The sequence below is a fragment of the Odontesthes bonariensis genome, chromosome 3 (assembly GCF_027942865.1).
Source record: "Odontesthes bonariensis isolate fOdoBon6 chromosome 3, fOdoBon6.hap1, whole genome shotgun sequence".
Classification (NCBI taxonomy): domain Eukaryota; kingdom Metazoa; phylum Chordata; class Actinopteri; order Atheriniformes; family Atherinopsidae; genus Odontesthes; species Odontesthes bonariensis.
The window spans coordinates 7,249,812-7,267,605 of NC_134508.1; the positions used below are offsets into that span (position 1 = coordinate 7,249,812).

At 41.4% G+C, this 17,794-nt stretch overlaps 1 protein-coding gene across 2 annotated transcripts in view; it reads right to left on the reverse strand.

Annotated features, from left to right (window-relative positions):
- Nucleotides 1-1,918: 1,918 nt before the first annotated feature.
- The window catches only part of pmepa1 (prostate transmembrane protein, androgen induced 1), a 47,491-nt gene continuing 31,615 nt past the window's right edge, over nucleotides 1,919-17,794 (reverse strand). For both annotated transcript variants that reach the window (XM_075460167.1, XM_075460168.1), the window contains exons 2-5: nucleotides 16,070-16,224; nucleotides 11,226-11,279; nucleotides 10,767-11,122; nucleotides 1,919-8,327 (exon numbers count right to left, since the gene is read on the reverse strand). In XM_075460167.1, the coding sequence (XP_075316282.1) occupies nucleotides 8,021-8,327; nucleotides 10,767-11,122; nucleotides 11,226-11,279; nucleotides 16,070-16,224 (872 nt within the window). In that variant the 3' untranslated portion in view covers nucleotides 1,919-8,020. The remainder of the gene's footprint in view (nucleotides 8,328-10,766; nucleotides 11,123-11,225; nucleotides 11,280-16,069; nucleotides 16,225-17,794) is intronic.

A 17,794-nucleotide genomic window follows, 5' to 3' on the forward strand; every position in this document is an offset into this window, starting at 1 on the left:
TGTGGTGTCGGACATACTTCAGGCAATAACTCAATCCCACTCTTGTGCATGTATACTGAGACATTATTATGTCTCATACGGGCAGACCTAATTCATCAAGGACTGATCTGGGCTTTGCAGTTTGTTTGCAGCCTGAAGAAAATGGTTTTACTCATTTATCCAATGATCAAGATTATTTCAAAATCCAAGACTAACAGTGAGGTTACATCGTCAGTTCATCCTTAAATCCAACACTTTAGAAAACAAAAATGCATTGCATCACCCCTTTAACGACTTAACATGAAAATCTGAGGCAGTTGTGCATTTTTCTCACCTGAAGGTACACTCTGATCTACTGTAACTTGCTCTGAAACGACAACAGCTTCAGTTACAAAGCTGCTGATGTGCAGCTTCAGAAAGTGAATTTAAACAAAGGAAAGTCCGCCACCTGCTGGACGAGTATAGGCGATTCATCGGTTTCAGATCTGACAAAACATTTCTGCCTCAAGTTCTCCAGTTCGACCACACAGCAATGAATCATCGAGGTATTCTCCCCCCGCTGTTCCGAAGGCGCTTTCGTATGTTTCTATTAAACGATTTAATTCCATGAAAGTACAGCAGAGGTGCAAAACACGGCGACTAAACCAAAAGCACACACGATACATCTCACAAAACAACGCGTCACAGAGCAGAAACGCAGAAAAGCAACACATTTCACAACCTCCGATGTTTTATTTTTTAATCTGCTTTCGACATTTTGTTAAAGGAGAAGTTCAGTTTTTTTTTTTAAACCTGCATAAAGTACGTTCATCTACTCACCGATAACAGTTTGGTGAAAGTCGGCGTCCTTGGAAGATATTTAGATCACTGGAGATCAGCGCATATCCATATAACGGGAGGAAACAGGGCAGAGACAATACAGCCTCTAAATAAGGCATTATCTGTCTTTATTTCACAAATACTTTTAGAAGAATGAATGAATGAACGTGTAACTATTGCACTGTTAGCTCAGAGCTGCCGTGTTGTTGTTATCGGGGGCTTTCTACACGCGTCTACTGGGATGACGTCATCGACGCGCGCTGCTGTATTGATTATTGTGATCTTGAAATATTAAAATTAACAAGATAAATGATATTTTATTATATTTTTCATCTGTCAAAATACGCGTCACACTCGCGGAAAGCTGGTATATGCCCGCCAAAATGTTGTTTATTTATCATACTTTCAACCCCAGGTAGGCCAAGTAGGGAGAAATATAAGAAAAGAAAAGTATCTGAAGAAAATGGAACATTTAATGATGCCTGGGCAGATTAATGACTAGAGTGGCATACCAGTATGACTAATATGTGGTGAGAAAGAGACCTTCAACTCTGCGTGATTTTATTTTTTATTATAATTTTTTTAAGAGTTCAAAATGTCCAAAATGTGTTTATTACATAAAGAAAATTTCATTTTCTCTGTAGCACTTCATGGATTTCGTAAGCAACACACTGTAGTTGTCTATACAAAGCGTAAAGGTAAAAAAACAATATCTTCATTTTAGATGTCAGAAAGTATTTGCGGCTCCCGGTGTTTTCTTTTCCGTGGAAACCGGGTCCAAATGGCTCTTGAGGGTCAAAGGTTGCCGACCACTGGTCTACAAAATGTATGGATGGATGAAATGTTGCTGGGTTTTTATTTAATTGTGCTTTGTCTCATAATTTAACACTTTCAGTATGTTTTGTTTATGGATTTTTCTTCTGTTTGGTTGGCTGTGTTCACCAAATTCTCTCTTTTTTTTGTTGCTTTTATAAAACAACGGTTATTCCAATACTTTGATGTGTTTTCTGAAACAGAGTTTGAATGAAAGAAGTGTTCAATGTTCACTAAAACCATGCACGCAACAAACAAACAAACAAAGAAATAAACCGAGGAGACGGAGGAGTATTTATAAAACTTTTTATTCATTTTTTAAATCAAAGGCTAACTGAAATGTGTCTGATTCATACCAGGTTCTGTGACAACGATAAACAGTCGTCTTCTGTTTGTAACAGAGAAGGAACAACAACAATCCCAGCAACACGAATATAAATTAAAATTTACTGTCTCAATACACAAATAAGCAGATATTATCATTGAGAATAAAATAGACCTCTATATAAGTGAGTGAGTCATGCTGTGACAGATGACAGACTGGAGTCAAATCCTGAGCCTTTTAAGCACCGTGTTCACGTTGTTCCATCAGTTCTCAACGGAACTTATGAGCCAGGTGCTAAATTCAGACGAAGGAAACTCCAAAGTTTTTCTGCAGTAACAGATCAGGGTTCCTACAATTGATCTCACTCCTGGTCCTGCCTGAGTTTCTCCAAAGCTGATGATCATTTGTGTGCAGTCGAATGTTTCTGGACAGCATTTTTTAATCAGACCTTTCTCAAACATCTGGACCAGCTGTGTGTAGGAACCCTGAGCAGATCAAACGCATCTATTGTACAAGTCCCACATTTTACATGCTTGCAGGATTAAACTCGACAACAAGTGGAAGACTTCTACAACAGTCACAAGCACCAGAGCGCTGTAAGATACAGAGGCTTATTTAAACATGCACACATAACATACTGCAACAAAAAGAGAGTGTTATCACACGCTTTTTTTCTTCAACATTGTCAAAGAAAAGGCGCCTCCAGGCAGCGCTGATTCAAGGAGCAGAGCGAGCAGAGGAAGGGGAAAATGCTTTTCTTCGCACTTTACCTCACTCCAGTTTAGAGGGATTAATGATAAACATGTAATTCCACATCGAGTTCTTCTTATTTCAATGAAAAGTATTGAAATATTTGTCTAAAGTGGAGAAAGGCAAACTAAATGCAACGCGTTTTCCCAAAACCTTAAAAATTCAAGTCGGGCATGAGTTGGAAATTACTCGAAAAAGCACAAAAAAAAAAAAAGGGAAAATAGCTGAAAAAGTTGTAATGACAACAAAATAAAAGCTTACAGCTACTTTAAGTGATGCAGCAGCCGCAGAGCTTCGAAATTTCTGCTAGCTGTGATGAAAATGCAGATGTTGCAACTTGTGAATTATATTTGTTTTCCTTTATTTGACCCTTTTCACAAAGTGCTCTCTTATATCACGGCCGCTTAATTTTGATATTCATTCTGAGGTGTCAAAAGGCAAGAGTTACGGAGGATTAGGTGTTAAGTCTCCGTTCGTACGGGACACCAGAAGGCACACCTGTAGACGCAGCGGACGCGAAGATTAGCCAACAAACTCAAACCAAGATGGACGTAAGTGCTGGAGAAACACGAGCTCAAACTAAAGGAAAAGGAAACTGGAAAAGGAAAAAATCTCCTAAACTGGAAAGGGCGCTTAAGCACAGAAGTGCACCTCCTCCCCAGTGATCTGCCCCCTTTGTGTGTTACTGTAGGTAGTTTTACACTCTCAAAGTTTACAAGTGAAACAATGTGTGAACAATGAAACTGAAGTGAAATAACTTTCTTTTACTCAAGTGAACAAACAACAACAAATAAAAAAATCTTACACTTAGCACGCTACGTTAAAATATGACTAATATTATCAAAAAGGCAAATAGTAGGTGTATTGCAACGATCTTTGCGGCATCACTATCAAAAACATCTATCTTCATCAATCTCATCACCATCATCCAAACATCATCATCCTCATCATCATCATCATCTGAGACAGCGTGGCCGGGGATGATTGACAGCCCAAACAAGCCACTCACATTTAGCCCGTCTCAGCGCAGGCAGGCACACTTGTACGACATAGCAACAACAACAAACGACGAACATTTCCACGGAGACCGAAAGACAGCCGGCCAATGGCAGCGAAGGCCGGCTCGAAAAGGAGAAAAGGAGCTCTGTCATTGGACGGCGGGGCATCTCTTGGGAAACAGGAAGAGCTCATTCAAGGCAGGAGGAGGAGGGTGAGGAGGGTGAGGAGGGTGAGGAGGAAGGCCAGGTGTGTGAGATAAATGTTTTTGCAATATCTTGTGTGGTCTGCGATTAAGAAAAAAAAAATGTACTGGATGAATGAGAGTGTGTGTGTGTGTGTGGAAGGTCTGGTTCTTAGTTTAGTTTGTTTAGTCTGCTGTGTGTGTGCCGTTGTGTGTGTTTAGTTTTTGTCTAGACAGCTGGAGGTCTTTCCCAGGCCAAATTGGTGTACATTTACACACTGCTACACACACACACACACACACACACACACACACACACACACACACACACACACAATGTGCATTGGGGATTTTTCCAACTTACTAACTAACACTGGCTTAAAGCAAAGAAAAACCACTTGAAACAGACACTGGTAAACATCTGTTTCCTTCCCTCTACGTGTAAACATACCAGCGCTTGTGTCGGTGATCTTGCCTGCATATAAGTGTGGGATTTGTTTTCATTCAGCCTCCAAAAGAGTTTCCCCCTCTTCCTCCTGCTGCCATTTTGACTTTTTTTTCTTTTTTTTGTATCGTCAGCCAGCGTAGATTTCCCTGAAATGAGCGATTGGTCCTTTTTTTCTTTCTTATGCATCACATTGTAGGTACATTAAACTACATTAAACTAGCATTTGTTTCCACGGAAACCTGCCTAGTCTCCCCAGACCTGCTGCGAACCCTCCAATGCAGGAACCCAAAACCATTTTAAAAAAGGAAACAGCCTGATCCAAACGCAAGTTATCACAGCGGTGGAGGGAAAAGGGCAATAAATTAGCTTCACTTGCATCGGGACCAGGCTCATAATCTCACCGAAAGGTCAAGAGTGATTCATACTTTGATTGATTTAATCATATCCTTCAGATGCTTTGGGTCAAGAGATTAATTCTTCTTTCATTTCTTCTTTAAGTGCTTGTTATTAGCACAGGGGCACAGGAGGGACTATCAAACGAAATAGGAGGAGAAAGGAAAGGGGAGTCAATGAGGAATGACTTTTGATTGATTTTTTGTCTTTTTCTGTACCACAGGAGATAAAGGAGGGACTTTTGTATTTGATCATTAGTTCCTGAATCCTTAAAGACATCTGGATTTTCTACATGCTGCAAAATAAAGAAAATTCTTCTCCTGCTTTATCATGTGACAAAACAACGCAAAGCAGCAAAATGAATTAAAGATAGTTACTGTCTTTATTCCTCCACCAAAGCGAAGGCGATTTTGCTGTTTGTTAGCAAGATTACGTAAAACTATTGGGCCGAATACCATGAAACTCACTCTATAGTTGGAGGATGGGTACATGAGCGTGTAAAATGTTCTGTGAATGCTCCTCGTTACTGTGCATCAGGCTCCATGTTTTCTAATATAGTTGCTGGAGTCTTTAAGGATTCAGGAAATACATTCGAAACATGTGCAAGTGATTTTATAGGAACGTCTGGGATTTCCAAAGATTGCCCGTGGTTTGATAGAGCAGATTTTTTTGGCTCTGATTTTAAAACGTAACGTCAGGAGAAGCACAAACTGGTGCTTGTCAGGTCCATCTTTGAAACCTCTGATTGATGGAACAAGAAAATAAAAGCTAAAAAGAAAGGAAAGACGGTATCATATCAGATTAGAAAAGATCTTTTTGGCTGCAATATGGTTTGGTTCCAGTGGAGGGCGCTGAATTGCATAAAGACAGGACATCAGAGGGTGCTAACATCATCTGGCTCGACCCGGGGTTCCTTCTTCTACTCTAACAGGCTAAAAAATATGCTAATTCGGCACTTTCTAAGAGATGACACAGGACGAGCTGCTATTAACACTCGTGTCACTTGTCAACACTTCGGTGTGTCTAGTTTTAACAACGCGTCGTGTGCAGTGTTCAACACTCAAAGAGCTTTGTTCCAAAACTTAAAAACACAAAACCACAGAAGAAGTGGTTACATTCATAATCATTTCAAATCCAATTGTAGGTAAGAATTAAATACCCAAACTCTTGACCGCACAGAGAACAGAAAGATGGTTTCTGCCTTGAAGTGTGTTTAAAGCTTTGGCGCACAGCTCTTTGCATCCTTGAAAAATGCAGCTCTAAACTCTCTAAACTCTCGTCGCTAAAAGTAAAGGTGTCGTCTGTAAATTTTGTGAGGCTGACGCTGGCTGACGGAGGATTGTTTGTCTCTTTCCTGGTGCGATAAAGTGCTCAGAGATGCCCGCGAAGAGAGCGAAGTTTACCAGAGTGAACCGTGTGTGTGTTGCCAAGGCAGGAGAGACGCAACTGGAAAAAGAAACCGGAGGCTCGCGATGAGAAACATGGATCTGATGCGTCTGTGTGTGGCCGCAGCGGTGCACAGTCAGCGTATCAGACATTCTCAGACCTGTTGGGCGACTGGCTTCCTTCCTGAGTAATGCACTACAACGGGGACGTTAGGTGTCTCTCTCTTCTCACCCGGTGAACAAAAAATTCTGACATTCAAATAAAAAACAACACAGCAGGATTAAAAAACATTCTAATTCTACTACATCCTACTCTACTTACTTCTATCGTTACGTTACACATCGTCTTGATTAGCTCAGACATTTGTTTATTGCGACAAAGTCTGATTAACATGAACAAACTCTTCTGTGCTTGACTTGTTTGGTCGAGGTAGTAGCAGCCAGCTTTGGGATTGGCTAATGATTCGGCCAAAAGGATGAGAGAGAGAGAGAGCTACCGGTTTCTGATTGAACCCACAGGTCGGAGGCTAACTTTCGTTTGGCTCGCAGGACTCAGACATTTGCATAAACCAGAGATTTTCTTTTTTAAATCAGTGGTAAAGTAATGGTTGGTCTGAGTCCATTGGACCAAAGTCCAGAATCTCCCCCATAAATTGTTCCTGATTAGCAGCTGCTGTGCACGGCGCTGATCCAACACTCTGGTAAGTTTTCACTGGGAGCTCTTCTTTTGCATCAATGCACAGAGCTCCTTTCAAAGTCTCTCTCAAACGTTTCATCTGCGCATCCTAAAAAAATAGTGCAATTCTTTTCAGCAATTATATAAATAACTCTAAATGCGTGCGTTCCGCTCTCGTTTTTTTTTGCATACATGCGTGTGTATACACTCCATAAGTATCGAATATAACATGTATGATGCAAAATGTTCAATCTGAAAAGTTGGCACCCCAACAGATAACCGATGTTTGTGTCATTTTCTAAAAACTAGACAACAAAGAAAAAGAAAAAAGAAGAAATATCTTTAAGAATGCATCGAGTTTAGAAAAAAAACACCCCTACTTTCTCAACCTTCTTTCTTCTCGTTTACTCTGCAGATTTTTTTTTGTCTTTTTCTGCGGCGAACAGTCTCAAACTTTGTGCAAACCCTCTTTACAAAGACAGAAAGTTAAAAAAAAAAAGCATTTCAGCAGCATCTCCTGCAGCAGTTGGTCAACGTAAGGCAGAGCTGTGAGCTTTGGGACGTTTTAGCGCTGTGCTACAACTGGTGGGCTAGTTTAAGCTAACGCTAACTAAGTCTAACCTCCTTCTGGAAGCACGGCTTAACGCGTCCCAGTGATAAAGCCAAAGCTTGATGCAGGAGTCGCTGCCGATGCAAGACTGTGGAGTCGAGAAGAAGAAAAGGGATTTAAAGGACTCGAAGCAGCAAGGGGGATTATCACAGGAAACAAAACAAATCCTGAAGGGAGAAGATTGAAACTATTCGCAGGCGAGAGGATGAAAATCAAATCTAAAGAAACAAACAGAACATGTAAATATTTATAATGAATGAGGAATATATAGATTAGGCGGATACGGGAGGGTTGAGGAAGAGTTCCTCTTTTCCATCATCTTCTTTCCCTCTTCTCTGACGTCGTGAGTTCATCCGAAGCGCTCCTCGTTTAGGAGGCAGGAAGCAGTGAACGAGGAGAACCAGATGTTCTCCTGTGACTGTGCTCTGCAGAAGTGATGTGGTTTCCAGGTGCTCTCACAGCGCTCAGCCCATCTGTGAGGCGAGGGAAACTGAGGCTGACCGCACGCCAGCTAGAACCAAGCTAATTAACCAGTTCTACAACCATTCAGAGGGGATTTTACCATGTATGTGTGATCATTCCTCATTGTTCACAGATGATTGCCCAACTGGCAAAGCTGGAAAGGAGGACGACGCAGTCCTGTCACACCTGCTGGGGTTTCTGGGATTTCTCCTTTGTATTCCTTGTATTCCTGTTGTCCACGCTTCCATGCTGTGGAGGCGGAGGCCTCAGCAGACCGTGTATGAGCGAGGACGGAGGTGCCTGTGGGGACGATACAGTCCGGTGGGTGGAGCTCAGGGATGCCGGGTGGTAATAGTGCCCGATGACCTCGCTGTAGGCCGGGGGAGCTCCTTCAACTCCAGAGCCCTGTTTCTGCTGTCGGGACAAGGCCTCCCGGGCCTCCAGCACACTGATGCCTGAATGGACGCTTGGGGGAGGGGCCTGCAAACTGAGAGCAAAAACAACAGGAATAGATGAGAATGACGGGAGCAGAACAGGACCAACAGCAACTGTGGAGGCAGGACAGTTAAAATGCAGGAACCCACAAATCCTTACAGCAGAGATACTCATTGCGCGGCTCCTCAAGCTTTAATTGGTGGCTCGCACTCGCATAGTAGCTTATAACAATATGATAACAATAAAAATACATTTGTTCAAATAACACACAGCGAACACTGCACAGTATTAAGTATTTTTATTAAGTTTGCGTTTTTGTAGTATTAAGTATTTTTATTAAGTATTAATTAAGGCTTAATGGTGTTTCCTAAAGGGGGCTCTGTTAAACCTGGCAACGCAGCCCGCTTAAACCACCCTCACACCTGACCGCAGAGCACAGTAGCTCCTTTAGCCAGCACGAGATGCAGGCACAATGGATCGGTTTTTAATTAAAAAAGGGCAAAAACCAGCACAAAAACCATGCTCATCCTGAATGTCTCACTATGATTACAACAACAAACTACTTATGTTCTTGCAAGTTTTTTTTTTTTTTTTAGTTTAGTTGGTGTTATGTATCTTTATTACCTTAGTTTTTAGTTTTTCGATGTTCACTGTTGTTCCTTGCACTGTAATTAATGCAGCTTTACATGGTCATAGATGTTGTTAAAGATAACCATAATCTCTGAGTGAGGTTAATGGATATTTGTGAGAAATATATTCTTGTTTACTTTTGCCTATATCGAGGACTTGTGTTAGTCGGAAAAGACTGCCGGTATATTTATGGTAGGTTAAAATGTTTAAAATGGTCTGTGTAAATATGATAGTAATAAGATGTAAAATGTGAAATGGGACAAAGAGTGAATTGTGTATATGTTTGTACAAAATGGTTAATGGAAAATAAAAAGTTTGAAAAAAAAAACAAAAAACAACAAACTACAAATACAACATGAAGAAAGTCAAGGACATGCATGCCAGCTTCCGCTCACCCCACTATTAAGGTAAATGTGGTCTGAATTGAAAATGTATTGGCTGTGTTGTTTCTTTTTTTGTGGGATGTTTTATATGTAGAAACGCATATTTGATAAAGGGGACTTTAGTATGTTGTCGTAAAAGTGGCTCTTCCATGGATTTTGCTCTGCCAATGTGGCTCTGGTGAAAAAAATAGTGAGTATCACTGCCTTAGAGGAACTTTACCTGGTTTAAAGCAGGACGCCGGATTATGATCACAACCAACTCTTTGTCATATTTACTGAAACTCAGCAGGTTTCGCTGTTTCCTTCTGGGGCTCCTAATTGAATTTACAAGGAAGTGCAGCCCAAGCCAGTCCATCATTACTGCTTATAGAGCTATAGAGATGCCATGGTTACTAGTCAGGGTATACACAAGAGCTTTGATGGAGGAGCTGAAGCACAGCAGAGAGGGAGGGATTTGCAAGTTAATACACTTATTTTGCTGCTATGTTTCATTCTGTGAGTAAATTTTCACATCAACACAGCGCCATGACCGTTTAACACTGGAAGAATAGCACAGAATAAACCCTGCTGTACCTTAAAGCACTAGGCTAGCTTCTTACGCACTTATTTGTTTCCTAAATTGTCTTCCCATTTGTCTAGGTACCTAACTTACTGCACTTACTCTAGCACTAGTTATGCTCTTAGCTGTTTGGTTTTGGAAGGAAATGCACTTAAAGGGATAGTTCGCCTCTTTTGACATGAAGCTGTATGACATCCCATATTAGCAATATCATTTATGAACATTTTCTTACCTCCTGCTGCGTCCTGTGAGCCGAGTTCCAGCCTCGTTTTGGTGTTGACGAAGGTAGTCCGGCTAGTTTTCTGGGGTCCCGAAAATAAAGCGTCTTGCTTCTCAAAACAATATGCATTCAAAAGAGTAATACATTTGCATCACAAAATCATCCCCCCAGAAAAAGTCAGACCTCACAATCGCTTGGCCTTATTTTCTCTCTCCCTTCGTATCACTGCCTGCTGTGTAGACCGTGCAGACCGAAGTGCAGACCGAGCAGCAAACACCGTAACAGGCGCGGCTATCGGCAGGTGGCTGAACGCATTGATATGAAGGGAGAGAAAATAGCGCCAAACGATGTGAGGTCTGACTTTTCCTGGAGGGACAATTTTGTGATGCAAATGTATTACTCTTTTGAACGCATATTGATTTGAGAAGTAAAACGCTTTATTTTTGTGGCCCCAGCCAACTAGCCGCACTACCTTCATCAACACCAAAACGAGGCTGGAACTCGGCTCACAGGACGCAGCAGGGGGTAAGAAGATGTTCATAAATGATATTGCTAATATGGGATGTCATACAGCTTCATGTCAAAAGAGGTTAACTATCCCTTTAAGAGAGTCATCAATAAAATAGCAATAAGAATAACTTCATCACAGATAAAATAAAACCTTGTGCTCGGTTTATTACAGCTACGGCTGGCTGTTACCTGGCTTGCAGGCAGGAGTTGGATGGGTCTAAGAGGTGGGAGTCAAACACTGTTCGGTTGGGCGGAGCTCTGACCGACTCGCGGTTCAGCTCCATCTGCTGCTCGGGGTCTCTGAGCTGCAGCGTGCAGGGACCCTGGTACGGCGGGGGCTCCTCGCCGTCTGAGAGGGAGATGGTCGGGGGGAGGTCGATAAGGCTCTGGGGCAGGTAGGGGTACGTTGGCTGGAACCGACTCGGGGCATATGTGTGGTGGAAGCGCTGTGACTGGAGCGCAGGCTGAGACTGGTTCTGCTGCAGGTCCCGCTGCAGGTAGGATGAGACTCCTCTGTCCGGGGGCCGCGGGTTATACACCTGGTGCTGTATGAGACATGACAAAATCATTGCCGACTGAGGAAACTGTTTTTTGGGTCGAATAAACGTTAAACTGTTATATATAGGAAGAACACGGCTTCTTATTCACCTCGTTCAGACCACTGTTGGCACCTGTGCTCTCAGAGGACCACAGACTTCCCTCCTGTAAGACAGAAAAACATGTTACTGCCATCCTGTTATTGTGTTCAGCATTTCACGATAGTAAAACTCATTTAAATGAGAATATATTGTTACTACACTCGGAAAAATGCCCATCCAAAAATAAGTAAAAAAAACAACAAATACAAGATGTTTTTGCTTGAAATGAGGCAAGGCAAGGCAAGGCAAGGCAAGGCAATTTTATTTATAGAGCACAATTCATACACAGGGCAATTCAAAGTGCTTTACAGCTACATAAAATCACAAGAAGGCTATAAAACCATTAAAAAGGAATAAAAAAAAACTAAAAGAAAGAAATTAAAAAAGAAAGAAATTTAAGACCCATTAAAATAATCATTAATTAATTAAAAAGTGAAGAGTGCAGATAAAATACTTTCAGGTGTCATATGCACAGCTAAATAGAACTGTTTTCAGCCTGGATTTAAACATTGTCAGAGTTGAGGCCTGTCTCACATCTTCTGGAAGACTGTTCCAGATTTTAGGGGCATAAAACTGAAACGCAGCCTCACCTTGTTTAGTCCTGACTCTGGGCACCACCAGGAGACCCCTCCCTGAGGTTCTCAGAGCCCGAATTGGTTCATATGGCTCTAACATGTCAGAGATGTACTTTGGCGCTTGACCGTGAAGAGACTTGTACACAAGCAGAGCTGTTTTAAAGTCTATTCTCTGAGCGACAGGAAGCCAGTGCAGAGACCTGAGCACTGGACTAATATGGTCGTATTTCCTGGTTCTAGTCAGGACTCGAGCAGCAGCGTTCTGGATGTACTGCAGCTGTCTTACAGCCCGTTTAGAGAGCCCAGTGAGCAGGCCGTTACAGTAGTCTAACCTGCTGGAGACAAACGCATGGATCAGTCTCTCTAAGTCTGGTTTAGACACTATTCCTTTGATTCTGGCAATGTTTTTTAGATGGTAAAAAGCTGCTGATGTTACAGATTTAATGTGGCTGTTAAAGTTCAGGTCTGAGTCCAATATTACCCCGAGATTTCTAACTTGATAGTTAGGTTTTAGAGAGAGAGTCTCAAGGTGACTGATAACACTTTCTCTTTGTTTCTGTGGGCCACAGACAATGATTTCAGTTTTGTCTGAGTTTAGCTGGAGGAAATTGTTTTGCATCCACACACTGATCTGTTCGATGCAGCGAGACAATGTATCTACAGGCCCATGTTCTCCTGCCGTCAGTGACACGTAGATCTGAGTGTCATCTGCATAATTGTGGTAGGACACATTATAGCTGCGTATTAGCTGGCCTAGTGGAAGCATGTACAGATTGAACAATACGGGTCCCAGGATTGACCCCTGGGGAACCCCACAGGTCATAGCCATTTGGTCCGAGACACAGTTACCAATTTCAACAAAATATTTCCTGTCCTCCAGATAGGACTTGAACCAGTTTAAAGCACGACCAGAGATTCCCACCCAGTCTTCTAACCTCTGTAATAAGATCGCATGGTCAACTGTGTCAAAGGCAGCACTCAGGTCCAGCAGAACTAAGACTGTGACTCTACTTGCATCTGTGTTCAGGCGGATGTCATTTGTCACCTTGATCAGAGCTGTCTCAGTGCTGTGGTGGGGCCTAAAGCCTGATTGGAAAGTATCAAAAGCATTGAAATGAGCAAAAAAATCTGCCAATGGAACGAGTGAAAATCGGCTTGTCAAGATTTCCTGAAATAAAATGTGATATTTAGGACTTTTGAGTTAAAAGTGATCTTGAAATTAGCTTAAAAACCTCTTCAAATGTCAAAAAAAGCTTGTTTCATATGAAATCCGACTCAAAACAATTTGTTTTCAAGACTTTTTCATTTAACAAGATATTCCAGATGTATTGTCTTCAAACAAGTGCCTATATCTGTCTGAAATAGTACTTGTTAGGCAGTTGTGTCTTATATTAAGTGTAATGAGATACTCAATGAGACAAATATACTTGGTAAGACTTTGATTTTTTTCCAGTGTACTGCTCTGTTTCTAACAGTAAACTGGAAAAAATCTAAATCTTACCAAGTATATTCGTCTCATTTCTAGTCAAAATATCTCATTACACTTAAAGGGACACTATGTAATAAATTAAGTCATTTATTAGCTAAAATCAACATATTCATTCATAAGTTAGTCCTCATTGGTGTAAAATGATCTCTGTCAAAAATCTCACTTATCCTCCTGAGTGAAGAATAACTTGTCTGTATCTACATAGAGCAGGTAAGCTCTATGGAGGCTGCCATGTCCTTCCGGTCTATGAAAAATGACAAAGTGCCGAGAGGGACATAAAGCACTTCGAATCGCGATTTCCCTACCAGGACTACAAGCAGAAATGACGTCATTGTGACGTCATTTCCGCCAAATGGCTTATTACAGCCGCTAATGCTAAATAGATTTTATTTCTTGGCACATATGTCTTTGTGTTCATTAGCTTTCTTTTTGTAAGTGCATCATCTTCTTCTTTTTATTATTATTCCTATGCTCCCCCTGGATATCTTCTTTTTGGCGTTATGCTCACATTTGTAAACTGTTATTTTGTTGATTTACTAATAAAGTTTAAAAAAAAAATGCTAAATAGATTTTATCTCGTAAATTATCCCACTAATAATGCACTGATTGTTACCAAACTTCTGCCGTAGTACACATAGGCTCTTAACTCACAAAACGAGGCATTAGAAAGTTTGTAAGTTTACCGGGAGTTTATTTACCGCTGCTAATGCTCCTATTGCTAACGCTGCTAATGCTAAGGCTGCGTCGACGTCACTTCCGGTAACTCCCGGAATATGACTAATTGCATTGCTTGCACACCAAAGGAGATGTTATGTTATCTGACATGTTATCTGTCATCTGTATTTATAGTGTTGTTGTATGTGTGTTATGTAATCCCTTGTACTGTGTGTCTTGATTTCTTTTTGTTTGTATGGACCTTGAGTCTGAAGCTATAGCTTCTTGAATCTTGACACATTCCGCTTGCCGTAGTTCAAGAAGTTGCAGCGCACATTTGAAAACGCGAGGCGCTAGAGAGCAAATTCATTCAACTTTGCAAAATAAAAATGCACCACTAGATGGGGGAAGAAATTACATAGTGTCCCTTTAAGATTATAAGATAATTATCAGCTTTACTCAATCCATCTGGAATATTTCCAAGATAGAGCGTTAGGAATGAAACATAGAACCTTTGAAATGATATTTGCCACTTCCCTCCAGAAAATCTGGATGGAGGGGGCAAGACCAAAAAACATGGGCCTGATCAGCAAAGACTTCTCCACATTCTCTCCAGCAGGCCGACTTCTTTACTTTCTTAATACACCGATTGAACCTGGTTACACGTTTGTCCACCAGAGGGCTCAGTTGGTGTTAAACTAACCCTGATGTCTGCCTCTCCATGCAGTCCAAACCTTTTTACACAGTGTGTTGTCTGTCAGCTATCAGCTCCATTAACATGAACAACTGTGTGCTGACACTCCAGTGAATAAGCAGTGAAACGGAAACCATGGCTGGAGTTTTACCAAACGCACAGATGTGAGATCAGTGGTGTCTGTCGGAGACTTTTCCTACTTCTGTGCCGTTTCATTTCAGTCCGGCGACAGTTTCCTGCCTGTATGTGTGTCAGTGTGTCTGACTGCTAATCCAAATTAACTGGGACACTGCGACTCCCCTGAGCTCATCCGAAGGTCTTTGTGTGTGTGTTTGTGTGTGCGTGTGCACATTTATGCTTCATGCTTTACTCATATCTTACTTGCAGACTGGGACCACACACACACACACACACACACACAGTGATTCAGTGGCAGGTGATTCAGGAAGCACGGGTGAAGTCATATGTTTGAGGAAGCCTCAGGTGTAAGTCAGCGCATGTGCATCTTGAAATAGATGCCGCGAGACGCTGAGGCCCTTAATGAAGAAATGAGTCAGGGCGTTAGCATTAGCCTGCAGCAGTGTTTAATCACTGTAATTGCAGCCCGTCTCTCAGTCTTTCTTCCCGTTCTCGACTTTTATTAGACCCGTCCTTGCTTTGACTAATCCACTAAAACAACTGCTCATTTCCTCAACCTGCACTACAGGAAATGCAACGAGGTCAGAGAAGTTTAAGTCTACAGGTTTTTGCTGTAGCCTTTACCGTTCAATTTTCACATCTTTAGTCTGTAAAGTTTTCATTCATATCGTGTAAAGTCACCTTATCTGTGAAGACATACAACCACACACTCATTCAAGGTTGTAAGTCAGATGTTTAAAGAACCTGCTTTGTACACTGGAAAAAATGCCCCTCCAAAAATAAGTAAGAAAAACAACAAATACAAGATGTTTTTACTTGAAATAAGCAAAAAAATCTGCCAATGGAACTAGTGAAAATCGGCTTGTCAAGATTTCTTGAAATAAGATGTGATATTTGGGACTTTTGAGTTAAAAGGGATCTTGAAATTATCTTAAAAACTTCTTCAAATGAAAAAAAAAAAAGCTTGTTTCATATGAAATCTGACTCAAAACAATTTGTTTTCAAGACTTTTTCATTTAACAAGATATTCCAGATGTATTGTCTTCAAACAAGTCCCTATATCTGGCTGAAATAGTACTTGTTAGGCAGTTGTGTCTTAAATTAAGTATAATGAGATATTTTGACTAGAAATGAGACAAATATACTTCGTAAGACTTCGATATTTTTCCAGTGTACTAATCTGGGAGAAAAATCAAAGCAGAAGCTCCATTTCTGATCAGAAATAAAAAGGCAGAGTGGACAGTTAATCAGTCTGTACACTAGTGGAACCAAAGTCCAGCTGTAAATGGGACGTTTTGACTTACGTTGGCCAGCGGCAGGTGTCTCCTGCGCGTGGGGGCGTGTCTGGAGAGGAGGGAGCGTGCTGATAGGCGGTAGTGGTTCAGCAAACAGGTGATGACCACCACCATGACCATCATGACCACCACGATCACCAAGATCTGGACGAACTCCAGCTGGGCTGCAATAACACAGAGACAGAGATCGAGGTCAGTTAACAAGTCTTAATATCAAAGTAAATGCAAAGTGATGTCATCAGGGTGGTCTCAGAAGCCCGGGGTGTGAACCAGGCCAGAGAGTCAGGTGAAAATGCTGCATTTCATCCAGCTGCATTATGGGAATAAAGCTGTGCTGCATTGGTTTGGACTATTTTCTTTTAAAGTATGCAGTGACCCCCCCCCCCGCCCCCTTGCATTTTCAAATCACTGGATTAGTCCTTCTTAAAACTTTGAAATGGGCATGACCTGTTAAACTGCATCCAGTTGTAATCACAGCTTGTAAGTCTTCAGCAGGTCACTTGAAAACACCCTTTGCTTACATCAAGGTGCATTAATAGTTTATATCCCTGATTGTTTAATAATTATCATAACCATAGATTTGACAAACGTTACATAAGAAGGACAAAAGAAGCTCAACACAATTCAAACAGGTTAAAAAATATGCTGAAACAGAAGGAGCAACAGCAGGGAAATGAAGGGCCATAATTACATAAAAAAACGGAGTATTAGGGCCACTTATTCTTTAAATTAATACAAAATGTGACAGATGAAATCATGCAGTTAAATGAAAGCATAGCTGTACTTTTTAAACTGACGTAATCTGCAAAGAAAGTCATACCAAGATTTAAAAAGACTCCTGGATGCAAAATAAATGATCTCTTATATAAATGATCAGCTACTGCACGTGCACATATTTAATCATGCAGCATGGAGCTGCAGTTACATGGCTTGATAAGTTAAACTAAAAACAGCACCAAATACCTGTAAGTTACACAGTACTCTTTGTGATTTGACACTGGATATTCAACAGAAAAAATCTAGTAAATAAAACAACATTGTCTCTATTGTGGGTTAAAGATGTTATGAGGCTGAATTGTTCAAACGTCAGTAGAAAGACACGACGGTGGTGTTATCTGGGTTATAAGTGGGAGAGAAAAAAGGGTTTTCAGACATGCAGAGGTCAGAGTGTCAGACACACACACACACACATCCATGAAGAGCCAGACCAGACCAGACAGACAGGGCTACCTTTGTTTAGAGACAGTCTGCTTCGACTACCCCAGCCCCTGCCTCCACCACCCCCATCACCAACACCGCGCACACACAAACGCAGCGTTTCTCAAACCCTTTTTTCACAGGGAGCAGGCGGAGGTCAGGGCCAAGTCAGACGGAGGAACATAAAGTAACCTGCAGTTAGACACACGCACACACACAGAGAAAGAAAGGCTGCAGACTGCTTTTCAGACCAGTTCTCGCAGTGTTGTTGCGTTCGTCTGGAAAGCTAACCATTACGCAACATCAACAGACAGTCAGGTGACTCCTATAACTCATTCATACCATTCATTTGAACTGACCTGCACTCTGACTGTGAAAATGGACTTCATATAACTCACACAAGACCAAAAATATCACCAAAATCACCAGAAATCAAGAGCACAAACCAGTCGGATGAGCTGGCCAACGTCGGCTAATTGAATGTTTTTATCTAGAAACCGGTGCAGTCAGCTTAAAGAGTCCATGAAACCTCTGGTA